Source organism: Peromyscus californicus, unplaced genomic scaffold (genome assembly GCF_007827085.1).
Source record: "Peromyscus californicus insignis strain IS unplaced genomic scaffold, ASM782708v3 Scaffold_5__1_contigs__length_169319896, whole genome shotgun sequence".
In the NCBI taxonomy this organism is placed as follows: Eukaryota; Metazoa; Chordata; class Mammalia; order Rodentia; family Cricetidae; genus Peromyscus; species Peromyscus californicus.
Window position 1 is genome coordinate 7182749 of NW_026294573.1, and position 18290 is coordinate 7201038.

General features: G+C 46.5%; 1 protein-coding gene and 2 pseudogenes across 1 annotated transcript; 1 reads left to right on the forward strand and 2 right to left on the reverse strand.

Annotated features, from left to right (window-relative positions):
• Positions 1-16930, reverse strand: part of LOC128096151 (U4/U6.U5 tri-snRNP-associated protein 1-like) — a 306060-nt pseudogene extending 289130 nt beyond the window's left edge.
• On the forward strand, positions 3475-5685 carry LOC128096095 (crooked neck-like protein 1; the record flags this gene model as incomplete). The annotated part of the gene is given in 3 exon segments (XM_052715251.1): positions 3475-4119; positions 4121-4540; positions 4807-5685. Coding segments are annotated over 3 exon segments (1944 nt in total), but the record flags the coding sequence as incomplete, so codon positions are not given.
• Positions 7667-9710, reverse strand: LOC128096097 (transcription initiation factor TFIID subunit 10-like; annotated as a pseudogene).
• Positions 16931-18290: the final 1360 nt, after the last annotated feature.

Sequence of the window (18290 nt, forward strand, 5' to 3'; positions counted from 1 at the left end):
GAGTTCCAGGTCAGTCAGGGCTATACAGAGACACCCTGTCTTGAAAAACCAAAACCAAACCAAACAAAACGTTCATTAAAAAATAACTCTTGATATTAGTGTAAAGTAGATTCTGGGTTCTGGTTTGGAAATACTGTTTGCTGGTTTCTCGGTCTGCATCACTGCCAGCTGACCACAAGATGCCTGAGTAAGAAACCAAAAGAGGCCGAGCTTGCATCCTCACTGTGCCTGAAACTAGGTGTAGACTAAAAATATTTGCCATGGGTTAGCTCAAATGAGGGAGCTTTTTGGATTTGCACACACAAAAAAAATAAATAAAACTTCCTTATCAAATGTATTTTTTAATTGTCAAAGTATTTAATTTGCATGCCCTTACCTTATATTTAAATGACTCTGGGTGGAGAGATGGCAAGTTAGGACAAGGTTAGTATAACTTGTTTAAGTTTAATGTACACAGGCTGATCTCCAACTTGCTATATAGTTGAGGTTGGCCTTGATTTTTGGATTCTCCTATCTTTTGAGACAGGCTTTATTGGTGTATCTCTGGCTGTCCTGGAACTCACCATGGAGCCCAACCTGGCATCAAACTCAGATCCCAGTGTTTCTGCCTCCAGGGATTAAAGATGTGCACCACCATGCCTGACTTTGATTTATTTTATATGTGCGTGAGTGCTCACCTACTTGTATAAATTTGTATCATCCGTTTGCCTAGTGCCAGGGATGTTACAATAGAGTGCTAAATTCCCTAGAACTGGAATTACCAGGCAGTTGTGAGCTGACATGTGAGGGCTAAAAATGAATTCCAGGTCCTCTACAGGAGCAAGTGCTCCTAAATGCTGAGCCATCTCTCCAGTTCCAGACCTCCTATGTTACGGTGTCAGGATTACAGGCCTCTGTCACTACTCCCAGCAATATAGTGTCTGAGTGATGAGAAAAACTACCCCAGAAAGTTGAGTTAGCTTTCAGAATCCTCAGGAATCACTTCCCACTGGGAATGGAATCCAGTGCCAAACTGGTTGGAAATGGGTGAGAGTGAAGTGGGCTGTGACCACTGATACTTGGGAGATGATATTATAAATGGGGGTGGGGGTGGGAAGGGGGAAGTGGGGTGGTGGGGTGAGGGATGATATGGATTTGTGGATCAATGGAACATAGAGCGGAATGAGCAGTGACTGTGGCCCTGGGTTTCTGTGATGAGTGAGAAAGGCCCTCTAATCATTATGAAAATATAGCTGTCTTTTTCTAAATGCTTCTCTGGGATCTTTCTCCCTGAAGATCCACCAAAATGAGCAGCAAGACCCTGCTCACACTCCAGGAACTGGCTGGCCAGAGACTGTTGAGAGAGGAGGCCTTGGCCAACATTGCTTTGAAGAACTTACCCATAGTATTGTTACCACCACTGTTGAAGCAAGCCTATGCTGGTAATCATGTTAATGTCCTGAGGACAACAGTGTCTTCCTGGCCCTTCCCCCGACTCCCTCTGGGAGCTCTGAAGAGAACAAGCTACTTAGAGACCCAAGCACAAGTTGTCCTAGAGGAGATTGATAAACTGCTTATCCAGGAGGTTCGCCCCAGGTGAGGAAGACTTGGGTACCCTGGGAGGGAAGCCCAGAGCAGAGATGATAGGATTCAAAATGGGGAAGAGGGGCCACGGATGGAGAAGAGGTTTCTGATGGCAGCAGCTTTCAGACTGCAGACTTTGGCCACTGCTGAGCCATCTGGGAAAGGGCTGTGCAGGGTGCAGGACTCATGGTGGATACAGCTGTGCCTGAAGGACTGCCCCTGCTTCCCATGGGTACTAGAAGTGGGACAGGGAGACACTGAAGGACATGGAAGAAAGTAAGACAGAACAGAAGGCCAACTTCAGGGCTGGAATAAAACACAGGCAAGATATTGTGTCCTGGCCTAGCTGCTGAGGCTCTTTTCTGTTTTACCCACAGGCAGTACAAACTGGAAGTGCTGGATCTACGGTCTGTGGGTCAGAACTATTTGGATATGTGGCCTGGGTCCATGGATAACTGGTTACCACAGACCTCAAGTGAGACTCAAGCAGTGGCAGGCCATTCGAAGGCAGGAGTGAAGACGTCCTTGAAGGTGGTAGTGGACTTGTTTTTCATGGAAGCCCCCCTTACCCAGTTCTTAGGGCACCTCCTTGAATGGAGTGATAAGAGGAAAGGGTTGTTACAGCTGTACTGTAATGAGCTTCACATTTGGTCAGCATTCCGTTTGAAACACAGGAAGCTCTCAGAAAAGGTAAACCTGAAGTATGTAGAAATACTGGGCCTGCATGATGCTTTCTGCAATCCAGTTTTCTTGCTTAACTTGGCTTCTTACCTGGGCTGCATGAGGAACCTGCGTAAGCTCTCTCTCACCAACATCCAAGAAGATATCTTTATTTCCCCAGAGGAGAAGAGCTATATCATCATCCAGTTCACCTCGCAGTTCCTCAACCTGGAATGTCTCCAGAAGCTGCATCTGGAAAGAGTTCCCTTCCTTGAGGGCCACCTGCACCAGCTGCTTGGGTAAAGACAGATGCTTTGCAGAGCAGAACAAAGCCCTGTTCCTTTATATTAGTAGGCACCTGCTCCCTGTACCCACTAGTGCATTGACAGTGCTGAGGCATTAGCAATGCCAAGGCATTGTTTCCTGTCTGCTCTGACCTAGAGAGAGGTCTCACATAACCAGTGGTGCAAAGGATCAAGGTTAAGCTGGGGTTGATGGTCTGGAAAGGCACCCATGTTGTTTAGCCAGTTATGAAGCAATGAGATCTAGTGAGTAGATTCTAGTTTCTTCCTTAGCTAGTGTGTTCAAGAAAGCTGAAGACACAGGAGGGCATTGATGAAAGCATGTCACACCTGCATTAGTTCCCAATCTGTGCTCTATTCAGCAGCCATGTGTATGGACACAGCAGGCTGCCTACTATTTCCCATTAAGGAAAGGCTGGGGTTTTTCTTTTTCTTAACTGAAAAGATGCTTTTTACTTTAAGTTAAACTATAGAAATGGATGAAAACTTAAAACAGTGCTTACCAGACATTTCCCTTGGAGCCAAGCTGAAATATGATCATATTGCCTGACTTAATTCCAGCTAAGTTAGCTGGCCTACATATTTTCCTTTTCTTAATAAGTAGATTTATATAATTATACAATTAAGTCAAATAGTGAAGTAATGACAGTCATGTAACTTGTGCATCTGAAAAGTACAAATTTAGAATTGATGGTAATATCTGAATTTTTTGAGCAGAAATTAGCAGTTTGCCGCCTTTGAAAATAAGGAAAATTTGCCCTATAGATCTCCTGAAGTTTCATATATATATGTTTGTGGGCCTGAGCCAATGTTTGCATACCATGTGCTAGGTGCCTGTGGAGATCAGAAGAGGGCATCAGTTTGCTGCCTAGGTACTATTTAAGGGGATATTGAGCCATCATGTTGGGAATTGAATCCACATCCTTACACCGGTTCAGCAGCTGCAGACATGGCGTCCTCTACAGGGTCCGGGAAACAGAGGATTCCCAAAGTGGCCAAGGTGAAATTCAAAGCGTCAGCTGAGGTACAGCTAACTGCAGAGCAGCTCTTAAAAGAGGCTAAAGAAAGAGAACTCGAGCTCCTTCCACCCCCGCCTCAGCAGAAGATCACAGATGAAGAGGAGCTCAATGATTACAAACTTCGGAAGAGGAAGACTTTTGAAGATAACATAAGAAAAAATAGGACTGTGATTAGTAACTGGATCAAGTACGCTCAGTGGGAAGAAAGTGTAAAGGAAATCCAAAGGGCTCGGTCCATATACGAGCGTGCCTTGGATGTAGACTATCGGAATGTTACACTCTGGCTGAAATACGCCGAGATGGAAATGAAGAACCGCCAGGTCAACCATGCCCGAAATATCTGGGACCGAGCCCTAACAACTCTGCCCCGAGTCAGTCAGTTCTGGTACAAGTCCACGTACATGGAGGAGATGTTGGGCAATGTCGCCGGTGCCCGTCAAGTGTTTGAGCGCTGGATGGAATGGCGGCCTGAGGAGCAGGCCTGGCACTCCTACATCAACTTCGAGCTGAGACACAAAGAGGTGGAGCGGGCCCGGACCCTTTACGAACACTTTGTGCTCGTGCACCCTGCTGTGAAGGAAGAACTGGGTCAAGTATGCCCGATTCGAAGAGAAGCATGCTTATTTTGCCCATGCGCGGAAAGTCTACGAGAGAGCAGTGGAGTTCTTTGGAGAGGAGCATATGGACGCACACCTGTATGCGGCCTTTGCTAAATTTGAGGAAAATCAGAAAGAATTGGAAAGGGTACGAGTTATCTACAAATATGCCCTGGATAGAATTTCAAAACAAGGGGCGCAAGAACTCTTGAAAAACTATACCATCTTTGAGAAGAAGTTTGGTGACCGGAGGGCTGCTGAAGATCTCATCGTGAGCAAACGGAGATGCCAATATGAAGAAGAGGTGAAGGCTAATCCGTACAATTACGATGCTTGGTTTGATTACTTGCGCTTGGAGGAAAGTGGGGCGGAGGCCGACACAGTGCGGGAAATCTATGAGATTTCACCTCTTCTTCATATTGGCATCTCCGTTTGCTCACGATGATATCTTCAAGAGCCCTCCGGTCACCAAACTTCTCAAAGATGGTATAGTTTTTCAAGAGTTCTTGCGCCCCTTGTTTTGAAATTCTATCCAGGGCATATTTGTAGATAACTCGTACCCTTTCCAATTCTTTCTGATTTTCCTCAAGTTTAGCAAAGGCCGAATACAGGTGTGCGTCCATATGCTCCTCTCCAAAGAACTCCACTGCTCTCTCGTAGACTTTCAGCGCCACTGCCAACATGCCACCCATCCAGGAGAAGAGGCATTGGAAGCGCTACATCTATCTCTGGATCAACTACGCGTTCTAGGAAGAGCTGGAAGCCAAGGATCCTGAGAGGACAAGGCAGGTCTATCAAGCATCTTTGGCACTAATTCCTCACAAAAAGTTCACATTTGCCAAAATATGGTTATATTATGCACAGTTTGAAATACGACACAAAAATCTGACACTGGCCAGAAGAGCTTTGGGGACTTCCATAGGCAAATGTCCAAAGAACAAGTTATTCAAAGGGTGTATAGAACTGGAACTACAGCTTCGAGAATTTGACAGATGCCGCAAGCTTTATGAGAAGTTCTTGGAATTTGGACCTGAAAATTGTACCTCATGGATTAAGTTTGCAGAATTAGAGACAATCCTTGGTGATATCGATAGAGCCCGGGCCATCTACGAATTAGCCATCAGCCAGCCAAGCTTAGACATGCCAGAGGTACTTTGGAAATCATACCTCGATTTTGAGATTGAGCAGGAAGAAACCACAAGAGCACGAAACCTTTACCGACAATTGCTTCAGCGAACACAGCATGTCAAGGTATGGATCAGTTTGGCTCAGTTTGAGTTATCCTCAGGGAAAGAAGCAAGTGTGACTACATGCAGACAGATTTATCAAGAGGCAAACAAAACCATGAGAAACCGTGAAGAGAAAGAAGAGAGACTTACGTTGCTGGAATCCTGGCGAGGTTTTGAAGATGAATTTGGAACAGTATCAGACAAGGAAAGAGTAGACAAACTCATGCCAGAAAGGGTCAAGAAGAGGAGGAAGGTCCAGGCCGAAGATGGGTCTGATGCTGGCTGGGAAGAATACCATGATTACATCTTTCCAGAGAGAGAGAGAGAGAGAGAGAGAGAGGGAGAGAGAGAGAGAGAGAGAGCATCTTCTGACCTCCACATTGTTACAATGGCACAGAGGGGCCTACATACAGACTCACATACACACTCAATGATAATAAATCAAAGGCATATCCTGAGAACATGTGTGGTGTGTGTGTGTGTGGATGTAGAAGACAGCAAGTGCTCCCAGAGAACAGAAAAGAAGGTGGGGGTGGATCAGATAATGTGGAACTGTTCCAAGGGTTTCAGGGTGCTGAAATCAAACGCTGGTCCCCATAAAGAACAGCAAGCCCTGTTAACCTCTGAGCCATCTCTCCAAGAGAATCTCTCTCTCTAGCTCTTTGACTGGGGTTTCATGAAGCTGAAGTGTATAAAATGCCCAACAATAGGGAATTTGGGTCATTGTTCACTGTGAAAGTTCTAGGATGTAGAAGGTGTAGACACAAGGGGGCATGAGAATATGCAAACATGGTGAGCATAATGAACAACTATGAAATTGTCAATGAAAACGACTCAGTCAATTAAAAGAATACAATGCCCTCTCATGCAAAAGGGTTTTATTGAAACCTACGGGAAAGTGTAATGCTAAGGGTGGTGGGGGAAATAATATCCAGCTCCTCAAGTCTTCCAAAGCAAGAAAAAGACAGATCATAGCTCAACAGTTAGAATGCTGTATGCCCAACACCAGTTCATAGTTCAAATAACTTACTGTTCAAGAAAGAAACATACATCCATAAATTACAAATCTTTATGTAAGATGGACAACCAAAAGGCAGAGGCCAACCTATTGGTGTAATTATTAAGGCCACTCCACGTAGTTAAAAGGAGATTTATTTAATGGCGTAACTTACAAATTAAGGGATAGGTAGGTCGCGGGGTCTGGGGAAGGTGTATCACAGTCCAGCGGTGTTCTCTGGAGCTCTGCTTGGTCCACCTCCACTATCCAGGGTCCTGGCACGGAGAGAGTGCCTGCCAATCCAGATCTTGGGTCCCCAGGCGCCTCCCTTGACCCCGCCTTGTAGGCGTGACAGTTGCCGAAGTCTCAATGGGGGTTGGAACTTCCAGATCAAAGCTGGAATGGCTACCCACTACACCAACCAAAGACAGAGGTGCTCTCTGGAGGACCTGAGTTTGGGTTTCAGCACTCAAGTTAGGTGGTGGCTCTTGTAACTCCAGTCTGAGAGGACCCAACGCCCTCTTCAGATGCTTTAAAGGAACCATATGTACATACACACATGTACATACATAAAGCAAAATAAATTATTTTAAAAACTGGGACCAGATCCTTAAGGCCTCTGAAAGGATGAGTGTTGCCTGTGGAGACAGGGTATTCATTAGCATTTAGGACACCTGGCCTGCCCTCAGGGTCCTGACAGGATATATATCTCAGCTGCAGCCACTAAGAGCATCCCCTGTGGGCTTTCGCTATGTTTCCTTATAAAAGGCTGGCCTTATACACCTCCTGTCCCTTTCTCTTTCTTCACTTTCATCCCCAGAGACCAGTCTCTGCTCTTCTCTCCCCCTTCCCTCAATAATCCTGTAAGGTAGGCCTGTTGTATATGTGACTCCTTCCCAATGACTCATCATTTTTAAAATACAACAGTGTCTGTGGTCCAAGCTTGTGTTGAGCTTTAAGAAATCCTCCAGCCTCAGCCTCCCTAGTGCTAGGTATAGGCACAAGCCATGACAGCCTTTTAAATCCTTTATTATGTTTGTGACTTCCTGTCTTAACTTTTAAATTCTTTTAATTATCCCTCTGGTAAATGAAAAGGCTTTTCTTTCTTTCTTTCTTTCTTTCTTTCTTTCTCTTTCTTTCTTCATCCTTTCTTCCTTTCTTCCTTTCTTCCTTTCTTTCTTTCTTTCTTTCTTTCTTTCTTTCTTTCTTTCTTTCTTTCTGTTTTTCACAATAAAGTTTTTTATGGAAACAGGCTGGTGTGGGGACAGAGGAAAAGACAAATAGGTCTGGGTTAGGTGGCTCAGGTGAAGTAGTGGGGCTTCTTCTCATGGATACCATATTCGCTGAGGGCAGGGGTCAAGTCCTCCATGGTAAGGGTACTTGCCGTCCTTGCTCTTGGTCAGGGAGCTGCCAGAGGCTGTGCCCTTCATTTTGCAGTGCTGTAGGGCATCGTTGGCAATATCTGAGATGAACTTCTAGGCAGCTAGTGAGATGAGCTAATTTATTTGTGGGTCTGAAGCTTCAAAGCCAGCAGGGTTCAGGTAATAAGCAGTCACTGCATCTAGGATCATAGGAGTGTAATTCTCCAGCTGCATCAAGAAGTTTACAGGAGACTTACTTGACTCTACAGGCTTCCCTTCTCTGTTGGCCTTGCTTGACAGGGCATACATGCCCTTAGACATTGCCCTTTATGGGGAGCCAAGGCAGCTGCTGCCACCTAGGTCGGCCCCTGCTGGAGCCTGAGATGGGGCAGGTCCCCTGCAGTCCCGGCTTGGCTGGCCTTGCTCTCAGAGGGTGTGCTATTGGGCAGCGCAGTAGGAGCCCATACCTGGGGCACCAGACCCGAGACCGAGGCTGCACAGGCTGCTGCTGCCTGGTGGTCCATGCCTGAGCTGCTGCAGATCTTGGTGCTGGTGGGAGAGGTGGCTAACCAGGCTTTTCTTTCATCATGATCCAGATCTAATTTTATTAAGGGATTTAAACCTTTGGCTTTTTTTTGTTTGTTTGTTTTGTTTTTCGAGACAGGGTTTCTCTGTGTAGCTTTGTGCCTTTCCTGGAACTCGCTTTGGAGACCAGGCTGGCCTCGAATGCTGGTAGGATTTGCTGAAGGAGGCAGAGGCAGGAGGATCACGAGTTCGAGGCCAGCCTGGGCTACACATTTCCTTTTGACATTTTTGACAAACCTTCCCAAGATCAGATCCTCTGTCTAAAATCCCTTTGAGGCAGGGCGTTGGGGACACTCGCTTTTAATCCCACCAGTGGGGAGGCAGAGGCTGGAGGATCTCTGAGTTTGAGGCCAGCCTGGTGAGTAGTAATGTTGTGCCCAGATCGTGACCCCCAGAGAGACCACCAAAGATGAGTATCCCGGGATGCAAAAGCAAGGTTTAATTCTGGATATCCAAAAGCAATACAAGCCTAGGCAGGGACTTCGTCCAATACATCCAACGCAGTGGAGGCTGGAGGAAGTGCCTGCCTGTCTGCAAGCTCAGCTTTTAAAGGGAAAAATCACAAGGTTGCATCAATTAGGGGTGCTAGTATGGGTACAATTCTGATTGGCTCGCTTCTAGGGGATTTCTAGAAATCATGGCTTAATCTTACTTCTAAGGGAGTGGTTACCTGCCACCATTTCTCATTGGCTGCCCTCAGGTGGGGATATTTCTGTGGTCAGTTACCCTGGAAACCAGGGAGAAGACATTCCATAGTCAGGCAGTCATTACCTTGTGACTACCTTGTGACTCTGTACTTTTACACTTCCTGGTTTCTGGAATCTGAATTGACTGGTTTCAGTAACTAATGGCCTATTCCTAAAAGGAGAAACCTTAGGCCTTAATTTTAGGGTGAAAGCATTTTGGTCTTATTTCTAAGATGGCACATTTCGGTCTTACAGTAACAGGGTATAAAAGCTTACATATAGAGGTGTAAACTGAGTCTGGGCTTAATGAAATTTTCTCCTTCACAGTAGCCACACCAACCAAGAAAAAAATGAAGATGAAATGAGAGACGGGCTATCCTGGGTGAGATGGGGCTTCTTGATAGGGTGAATAACTTGTCCGATCTGGACATTGGTTACAGGTCTTCCAATCCCAGCAGGGTAAGTCAGTCACTCCAGGTTCCAATGCTCATAGTGTCTTGCTTAGCCATTCTGACCCTTATATCCACTTCCCCCTTGCTTTCCCTTTGGAGGCCCACCTGTTAGACACAAGCTGCCACCTGATTGGATGAGGAAGTTCTCATTCGTTTAATCTTACTATTTGGGATTTTGCATCAGTAATTTGAGTGAATCAGACCTTACTTTGGTAATGGATGAAATCTGAGATGATGGTCAAGGTCCCAGGCTCATCCATAACACTCCTCCTCAAACTCTAAGCTCTGGGATTCGTTGTCTAATTTACATTATTACTTCGGTAGATTTTTTTTCCAGTTGATGTCTCACACTATACCTTAGGCCTATCTGGAACTCTTATTGTACTCTGAGTCCACCTGTATGTCTTAGTAATCCCCCTGTCTCAGTAGACGATATGTAATAAGTTGTGTCAAGATTGATTAGATTTCCATGCAGAAAAGAGAATGAACTGAGAGCACTTTGAAGACAACGTCCCAAATGCAGAGTCACTGTACAAACACTAGGGCTTGCTCCTTCCTCCCTCCCTCCCTCTCTTTCTCCACTCCTCTCTTCCTCCCTCCCTCCCTGTCTTCCTTCCTTCCTTCCTACCTAGAGGAGGATACACCCAGCATCAGAAAGCCTCAGAGGAGCAGCCAAGATGAGGTCTGTGGGGGGCCCAAAACAGCTTGACCACAGAGCTGCCATGACAGGCTTAGAGGCCCACACAGCTTCTGGCAGGCAACAACTGGACCCAGGAAAAGCCATAAGCTGACTTCACCCAATGGTGCTCCATCTAAGGGGAAATACCTGAGGCCCAGACACAGCTTCTGGCAGGCAATCTCTGAACCCAGAGACGCTATAAGCTGACCCTACACAGTGGGGCCTGCATCTAAGAGGAAAGGCCTGACATTCCAAACATTCCCTATACCCCTAGACAAATGTCAGTCAATCAGGACCCTGAACCTTGGAAATCCCCTCCTCCACACTGCCTGGGCTCTGGGTTTCTGCTCTCCCTGCTGAATTGTAGAGAGGCTCTAAGTTGTGAGCTTGAAATAATAAAGGCTCTTTGGTTTTACATAAGGGATTCTCCATGGTGGTCTTTTGGGGGTCCCTGCAATCTGGGCATAACAAGGTCCAATGTCCTGAAGCTGGGGTGGGGGAGACAGGGAGCACTGCTTGACCTCCTGTGGATCTCATAGCTCTATGAAACTGGTCTATATCCTCAGTCAGTGACCACAGGGAGATGCCACTCAATATGCCCTCAGGCAGACAAGCAGCCCTAGGTGGCCCACAGATATTTCTTCTTGATTTCTCAGATAAACATATTTAAGATCTGGTGCTGAGCCATCTTGAGTTGTATACCAGACAGGCCAAAGCAGGAGGACTGCAAGATCATGGCCTAGCTTTGTGTTTCATGCCCAGAGGTCTAGTACTAATTTTGCCCTTATCCCATTCAACATTATTAGAAAAATTGAATAGACAAACAGTATTCTGAATCTTAATTTACTTAAAGTAAATCACTTCAGCCAGCAAGATGGCTCCTGATAAAGGTGCCTGCTGCCCTTGCTGTGGGATGTTCTGTATGTCAAGTATGTTTCTGATTGGTCAATAAATAAATCACTGATTATATCTCTGTGAGTTCTAGACCAGCTTGGTCCATATAGTGAGAGCCTGTCTTAAAAAAAAAAAACCTATGTGAGATGGAGTCTTGTTTGAGCATCTTAGGGAAGTGTCTACTGAATGATGTGACCTATATCTAGAGGAAGGCTTACTGATATATATTGCCATTTTATAACAGCTGGCATGGTACTGTACAAGGTGGCTTGAGGAAAGTGGCTTTGGATACAGCTGAGTGGTGATGAACAGACTCAGTATATTTAAAGCCCTGGGTTGGCTCCTCAGCCCCAATGAAGTAAAGAAATATTTGATTCAGGCTCTAGATCACAGATTGTCTCACATTTGTTGGTAGGTTGTTATGCTGGTTGAAATCTGTTCCTGATGAGTGTACCAAAGCCTTGAAGCTGATCATATTAGAGTCAGTAAGGGCAAGGGAGACACTGAGTCCATCATCAAAGTCACGGGTCTTCAAGAGGAATCCACATAGATATTTGCTTCACCCCCAGCTGGCCTGAAATAACTGCAAAGACCAGGATGGCCTCAAACTCACTGAGATCCAGCTGTTTCTGTCCCACATGTGATGGGATTAAAGGCCTGAGCTACTAGAATTGACCAGCTTTGGTGTTCGTACAGGAGAGGCTCTAGAGGTCATCAAAACTAGTGGAAGACTTTTGCCCAACATAAGACAGTCAACTTGGTTTACTACACATTTAATTTGTATGTGTAGACAAGGAGACAACTTGTGTGAGCTGACTCTCTCTCTCCTTCCACCAACTGTATTGGTTCTAAAAGCTTAACTCAGGTCTCCCTCAGGGCTATAGCTAGAGTTTTCCTGCCTGGCCCACAGTCAGGACAAATCTCTCTCACCCGGTTCCACAGCCGCTCAGACCCGACCAAATAAACACAGAGACTTAATTTGGTTACAAACTGTATGGCCGTGGCAGACTTCTTACTAACTGTTCTTACAGCTTAAATTAATCCATTTCTATTAATCTATACCTTGCCACGTGGCTCGTGACTTACCGGCATCTTCACATGCTGTTTGTCATCGTGGTGGCTGGCAGTGTCTCTCTGACTCAGCCTTCCACTTCCAAGCTTTATTCTCCTCCTTGTCCCACCTATACTTCCTGCCTGGCCACTGGCTATTTGGTCCTGCCTTCCAAGGATTAAAGGCCTGCACCACCACACCAGGCCCAAGAATTGGTTTTGTTTTGCACTAAGGTATTCAAACTTATGCTTTTATTTCTGTTCAACTGAACCTCCCATAGCCAACTATTAAGTTATAGTCACTCAGTAACCCAAGCAACAAGAAGTATGGTCTCTATATGTCCTAAGATGAATGAGCTGGCTCCGGTAGCACAGGGTGGCAGGATGTGCTTGAAGATCTGGAGGCAGGAGTTGGGGTTGGTGAGAGACAGCTCAATGGGGGAAGGTCTTGCCGTCAAGCCTCAGTTCAATCCCTAGGACCCACATGCTGAAAGGAGGAACCAGCCCCTGCCAGTTCCATGTGAACATTATGCAGACACAGAGTCCCTGCCCCACAAAATAAATCGAATAATCTTTTCTCAAAAGATGAATGGGAAGAATAGAATCAGAAGCAGCTCTCACACACATTTGGAGAACAATTCAGTAAGCTGGGTTGAGAAAAGGCTTGGATCCTTGACAGAACACTTGGCACTGAGAGGGAGCTAGAGAAGCAGAGGGTGGCCACTGATGAACCTTGGTTTCATTTCAGGCCATTTAACTTCGTGCATGGAGAACCTTAAGACTGGGGTGGAATCTTGGGCAATGTTCTGGCTTCCTCTGTCAGACTCTTTGTATTGTTGGAAATAAGATAATAGCAAATTCAGCATACCAGTGAATCTGTCTTCCACATATAGAAGCTGTGGCCCACACATGCCCACACTCATACAGATAGGCACACAGAATAAACAAATATAACCAAAAATAAATACAGAGGACAAGTCATGGTGTCTCATGCCTTTTTGATTTGTTTTGTTTTGAGACAAGTTTTCTCTCTGGAGCCTGTCTTGGAACTCACTCTGTAGATCAGAATGGACTAGAACTCATAGAGTTTCACCTACCTGCCTCTGCCCCCCAACTTCTGGGATTAAAGGTGTGGACCACCATGTCTAGGCAGGAAAATCTCTGTATGGTTGAGCCCAATATGGACTACATAGTGAGTTCCAGGACAGTCAGGGTCATATAGAGAGATCCTGTCTCAAAAAAACTAACTAAATAAATGAAAGACTTCAAAGCTGGCTTTTCTTAGGTAGTGAGACTGAGTCCAGGCTAAGCTGCATTAGAACCCCTGTCCAAAAACAAAGGAAAGGACCCTTAAACCAGACATAGTGGTGCAAACCTATGGTGAAGCAAGTTCCTGCCTGGCCTTGAACTCAAAGAGAGCCCCCTGCTTCTTCCTCCTGCATGCTGGGATTAAAGGTGTGTACCACCATGCCTGCAGGAACATCTTTGTTTGTTTATTGTTTTTATGAACATCTTCTGAGGCATAAGTATTTCAGTGGTGGCTGTGGGTTTACCAATTCAAAACTGCCAGCATCAGCAGGGCATAGTGGCACACATCTTTAATCCCAGCACTGTGCAGGTAGAGGCAGGCAGATCTCTGTGAGTTCTAGGCCAGCCTAACAACATCAACAACGTATACAAGGGACATGAGTCTCTGAATGTTAGGTTTCCTTGTGAGCATAAACTGGTCACAAATAGGCAAAATTACCTCCAAAACCTGCTGGGCTTAAGAAAATCCCAGGGGACAAAGAAGACTAGATGAAAGGTCACATATCAAGTAAAGTAAATATGCCGCACATTCAGGCCGACTCTCAACTCTAGGACTGGTCCAAAAATTATGGCAGTCCCAAGACTCAAGGGATTTCATTTTTGCTCTCAAGAGTTTAATAAAGCTGAACTCATATGGCATGCAGGAACTCTAGCTAGCTATATGATAGTCTATTATCATGTATATGTTGAGATTTGGGAGTAAATTATACCATAGGTCATTTCAAATGCAATAGCCTTCTGAAAGTTCCAGGTCACCAGATCCTAACAGCTATGGTTAAGAAGTATAATTAAGATGGGAAGGGACCAGACCTGCAGAGACAGAGGGCTCAGTGATTAAGAGAGCATGCTGTTCTCTGGAGGTCCTGAGTTTGGGTTTCAGCACTCAGGTTAGGTGGTGGCTCTTGTAACTGCAGTCCCAGAGGACCCAATGCCCTCTTTAGACCTCTATGGGAACCATGTTTGCATACACACATGTACATACATAAAGCAAAGTAAATTATTTTAAAAACTGGGACCAGATTCTGAGAGCCTCTGAAAAGATGAGTGTTGCCTGTGGAGACAGGCTGTTATTAGCATTTAGGACCCCTAGCCTGCCCTCAGGGTCCTGACAGGATATATCTCAGTTACAGCCACTAAGAGCATCCCCTGTGCCCATTTGCTATGTTTCCTTATATAGGACGGGCCTTGTACACCTCCTGTCTCTTTCTCTTCCTTCAGTCTCATCCCCAGAGACCCATCTCTGTCCCTTCTCTTCCCCTCAATAAACCTCCCACGTGGGCCAGTTGTATGGTGGGACTCCTTCCCAATGCCTCAACTTTTTGTAAATACAACAGTGTCTGTGGTCCAAGCTTGTCTTGAGCTTTAAGCAATCCTCCAGCCTCAGCCTCCCTAATGCTAGGTATAGGCACAAACCATGACAGTATTGTACTTCCTTTATTATTTATGTGACTTTCTGTCTTAGCTTTTAAATTCTTTTAATTATCCCTCTGGTAAATGAAAAGGCTTTTTTAAAAAACTATGTTGAAAAAATGAGGGGACTTTATTGAACATATGGGAGGGCAGGGAGGAAGGTGGCTTCATTTGATGATGGTTTTTGCGTTCATGCTCTTGCTGCTTCCACTGAGCACGATGTATGGTGTCTTTTGGGCCTTCTGCTTCTCCTGGAGCAATGCCACAGTGCCCAGGGGTGTATCACTGGAGCTCATCTTCTGCAGGAGCGCTTCCTCATGCAGCTTCTTCATCCACAGCTCAGTCTTCATCTTGCCTAAACCCTTCCTGTGGAAGCGGTGGGGGAGCTGCCTGAAGGCCTCCTTGGGCGTCAGTTTCCTGCCGATCTTGTCCACATACTCAGTCTTAACATCAGGCTTGTGACCGTCCTTCTCCTTGAAGTCCTGGGTAAAGTCCCTGTGCTCCTCGTGCTGGCTGTGTGTATCCTCAACGGCCATCTTATCCTCCATGCAATACACAGCTGAGGGCAGTAACTTCCTGGGAGCCTTCACCCTGGCCACCTTTTGTACTGTGGTCTCCAGCAGTCCTTTGTTCTGACACAGGAGCAGGGCGGCCGCCAGCCCTCTGTTCACCGTGGGCTCCTCATCCAGGATGATGGTAGAGGAAGCAGAGAAATCCTGTTGCTGCTTCTCCTCATCCAGGTTGATGGTGCTCCCGCCAAGGTTCTCTTCCCCATCTGATTCCGAGCCACCATTGCCAGAGAGCTCTCCATCGCTTTCAAAGTCCATGAGCTCCTCCTGCTCCTCCTGGTTGCCAGGCAACTCAGGTGGGGATTTCCCCCAGTGTGCTGCAGATTTGGAAGTGACATCAAAAACGATGGCCCCCTTCTGCTCAGGGTCCTCCCCAATCCTCTTCATCACTGATACTCATGTTCTCTATTTGAATATCATCTGATGGTGGGGGCTCAGCCACAGGGTAATTCTCCTCGTCCTCCAGGGCCTCCTCCTCCACCTCGGGAACTGGAAGCCGACCCGGGCCCGAAGCCTGGATCCAAAGTCCCCATCCCGAGTCTGGTTCCCAAGAGGCAGCAAGTCATCTGCCCGCATTACCACCTCCTTCTCCTTCTTTCGGATTTTCTTCACCCTCTGCCTGGTCTTTTTGAAGGTCACCATCTCTTCAGGACTTAGGTACTCAGAGGCAAGCCGGGCCCTACAGAGCTCAGAGACTGAGCCTGCTGCAGCAGTAGCTTGGCCCGGGTCTCTTCTAGCTTGTGCTCCCTCACTCCATCAGCCATGCCGCCCTGCTCCAAAGGGAAGGAATGTGGTCACTCGCCCTCCAGCTCCTCATCACATTTGGCCAGAATAGAGCGGGGTTTTTGCTGTGCCAAATCATCAACACTCTCATCTTCCTCATAGGGCAGGTAGTTGGGTTTCTTCTTCCGAAGCTCCGCATTCTTGTCTGCCTGCTCCTTGTCCACCATGTTCACATTCACCAGCACATCCTCCCACTCCTGAAGTACTCCCTTGTCCTCGAGGGTGAGAACCACAGTCTCCCCTTCTCGAAAGGAATCGATGGCATGCTCCACAGTGAGACCTTGCAAGTCCCGGGCACTATGTAAGTCCTGTCGCCTCTGCTCAAACTCCTCCAGCAGAGTGCTGACGCCAAACTCTTGATCCATCTCCTCTAGTAGCTTGGCCTGCTTCTCTGCCAGGTCCTTCTCTTTCTGCATCTGCCGGCTCCTCTCAATCCAGGATGCGGTGTCATCCAGGCAGGGGTCATCCCCTCCCAAATTCTTTATTTTCTCCAATTTTTGCTTCAGCAAACGCTTTTTTGTTTGTTTGTTTGTTTTTGTTTTTCAAGACAGGGTTTCTCTGTGTAGCTTTGCGCCTTTCCTGGAACTCACTTGGTAGCCCAGGCTGGCCTGGAACTCACAGAGATCCGCCTGGCTCTGCCTCTTGAGTGCTGGGATTAAAGGAGTGCACCACCACCGCCCGGCCAGCAAACACTTTTTGCAACTGAGATATATCCTCTCAGGACCCTAAGGGCAGGCCAGGTGTCCTAAATGCTGAGGCACACCCTGTCTCCACAAGGAACACTCATCCTTTCAGAGGCTTTCAGGATCTGGTTACAGCTTTTAAAATAATTTACTTTGCTTTATGTATGTACATGTGTGTATGTACATATGGTTCCCATAGAGGTCTAAAGAGGGCATTGGGTCCTCTGGGACTGCAGTTACAAGAGCCACCACCTAATGTGAGTGCTAAAACCCAAACTCAGGACCTCCAGAGAACAATATGCTCTCTTTTTTTTTTTATTCTTTTTTTTTTAATCTTTTTTTTAAATTTTAATTTATTTTGCAATACAATTCAGTTCTACATATCAGCCACGGATTCCCTTGTTCTCCCCGCTCCCGTCCCCCTCACCTTCCCCCCAAACCCCCCCCCCCCATTCCCATCTCCTCCAGGGCAAAGCCTTCCCCGTAGACTGAGGTCAACCTGATAGACTCAGTCCAGGTAGGTCTAGTCCCCTCCTCCCAGGCCGAGCCAAACAATCCTGCATAGGCCCCAGGTTTCAAACAGCCAACTCATGCAATGAGCACAAGATCTGGTCCCACTGCCTGGATGCCTCCCAAACAGATCAAGCCAATCAACTGTCTCATCCATTCAGAGGGCCTGATCCAGTGGGGACCCCTCAGCCATTGGTTCATAGTTCATGTGTTTCCATTTATTTGGCTATTTGTCCCTGTGCTTTATCCAACCTTGGTCTCAACAATTCTCGCTCATATAAACCCTCCTCATTCTCACTAATTGGACTCCCAGAGATCCACCCAGGGCCTAGTCATGGATCTCTGCATCCAGATCCCTCAGCAGTTGGATGGGGTTTCTAGCATGACAATTAGGTTGTGTGGCCATCCTATCACCAGAGTAGGTCAGTTCGGGCTGTCTCTCGACCATTGCCAGCAGTCTGTTGTGTGGGTATCTTTGTGGATTTCTGTGGGCCTCTCTAGCACTTTGCTTCTTCCTATTCTCATGTGGTCTTCATTTACCATGGTCTCCTATTCCTTGTTCTCCCTCTCTGTTGTTGATCCAGCTGGGATCTCCCGCTCCCCCAAGCTCTCTTTCCCTCGACCCTCGCCTTTCATTACCCCCACTCATGTCCAGGCTGTTCATGTAGATCTCATTCCATTTCTCTGTCATTGGGCGATCCCTGTGTCTTTCTTGGGGTCCTGTTTTCCAGGTAGCCTCCCTGGTGATGTGAGTAGCAGACAAGTCATCCTTGTTTCATGTCTAGTATCCTCCTATGAGTGAGTACATACCATGTTTGTCTTTCTGAGTCTGGGTTACCTCACTCAGGATGATTTTTTCTAGATCCATCCATTTGTCTGCAAACCTCATGATGTCATTGTTTTTCTCTGCTGAGTAGTATTCCATTGTGTATATGTACCACATTTTGTTTATCC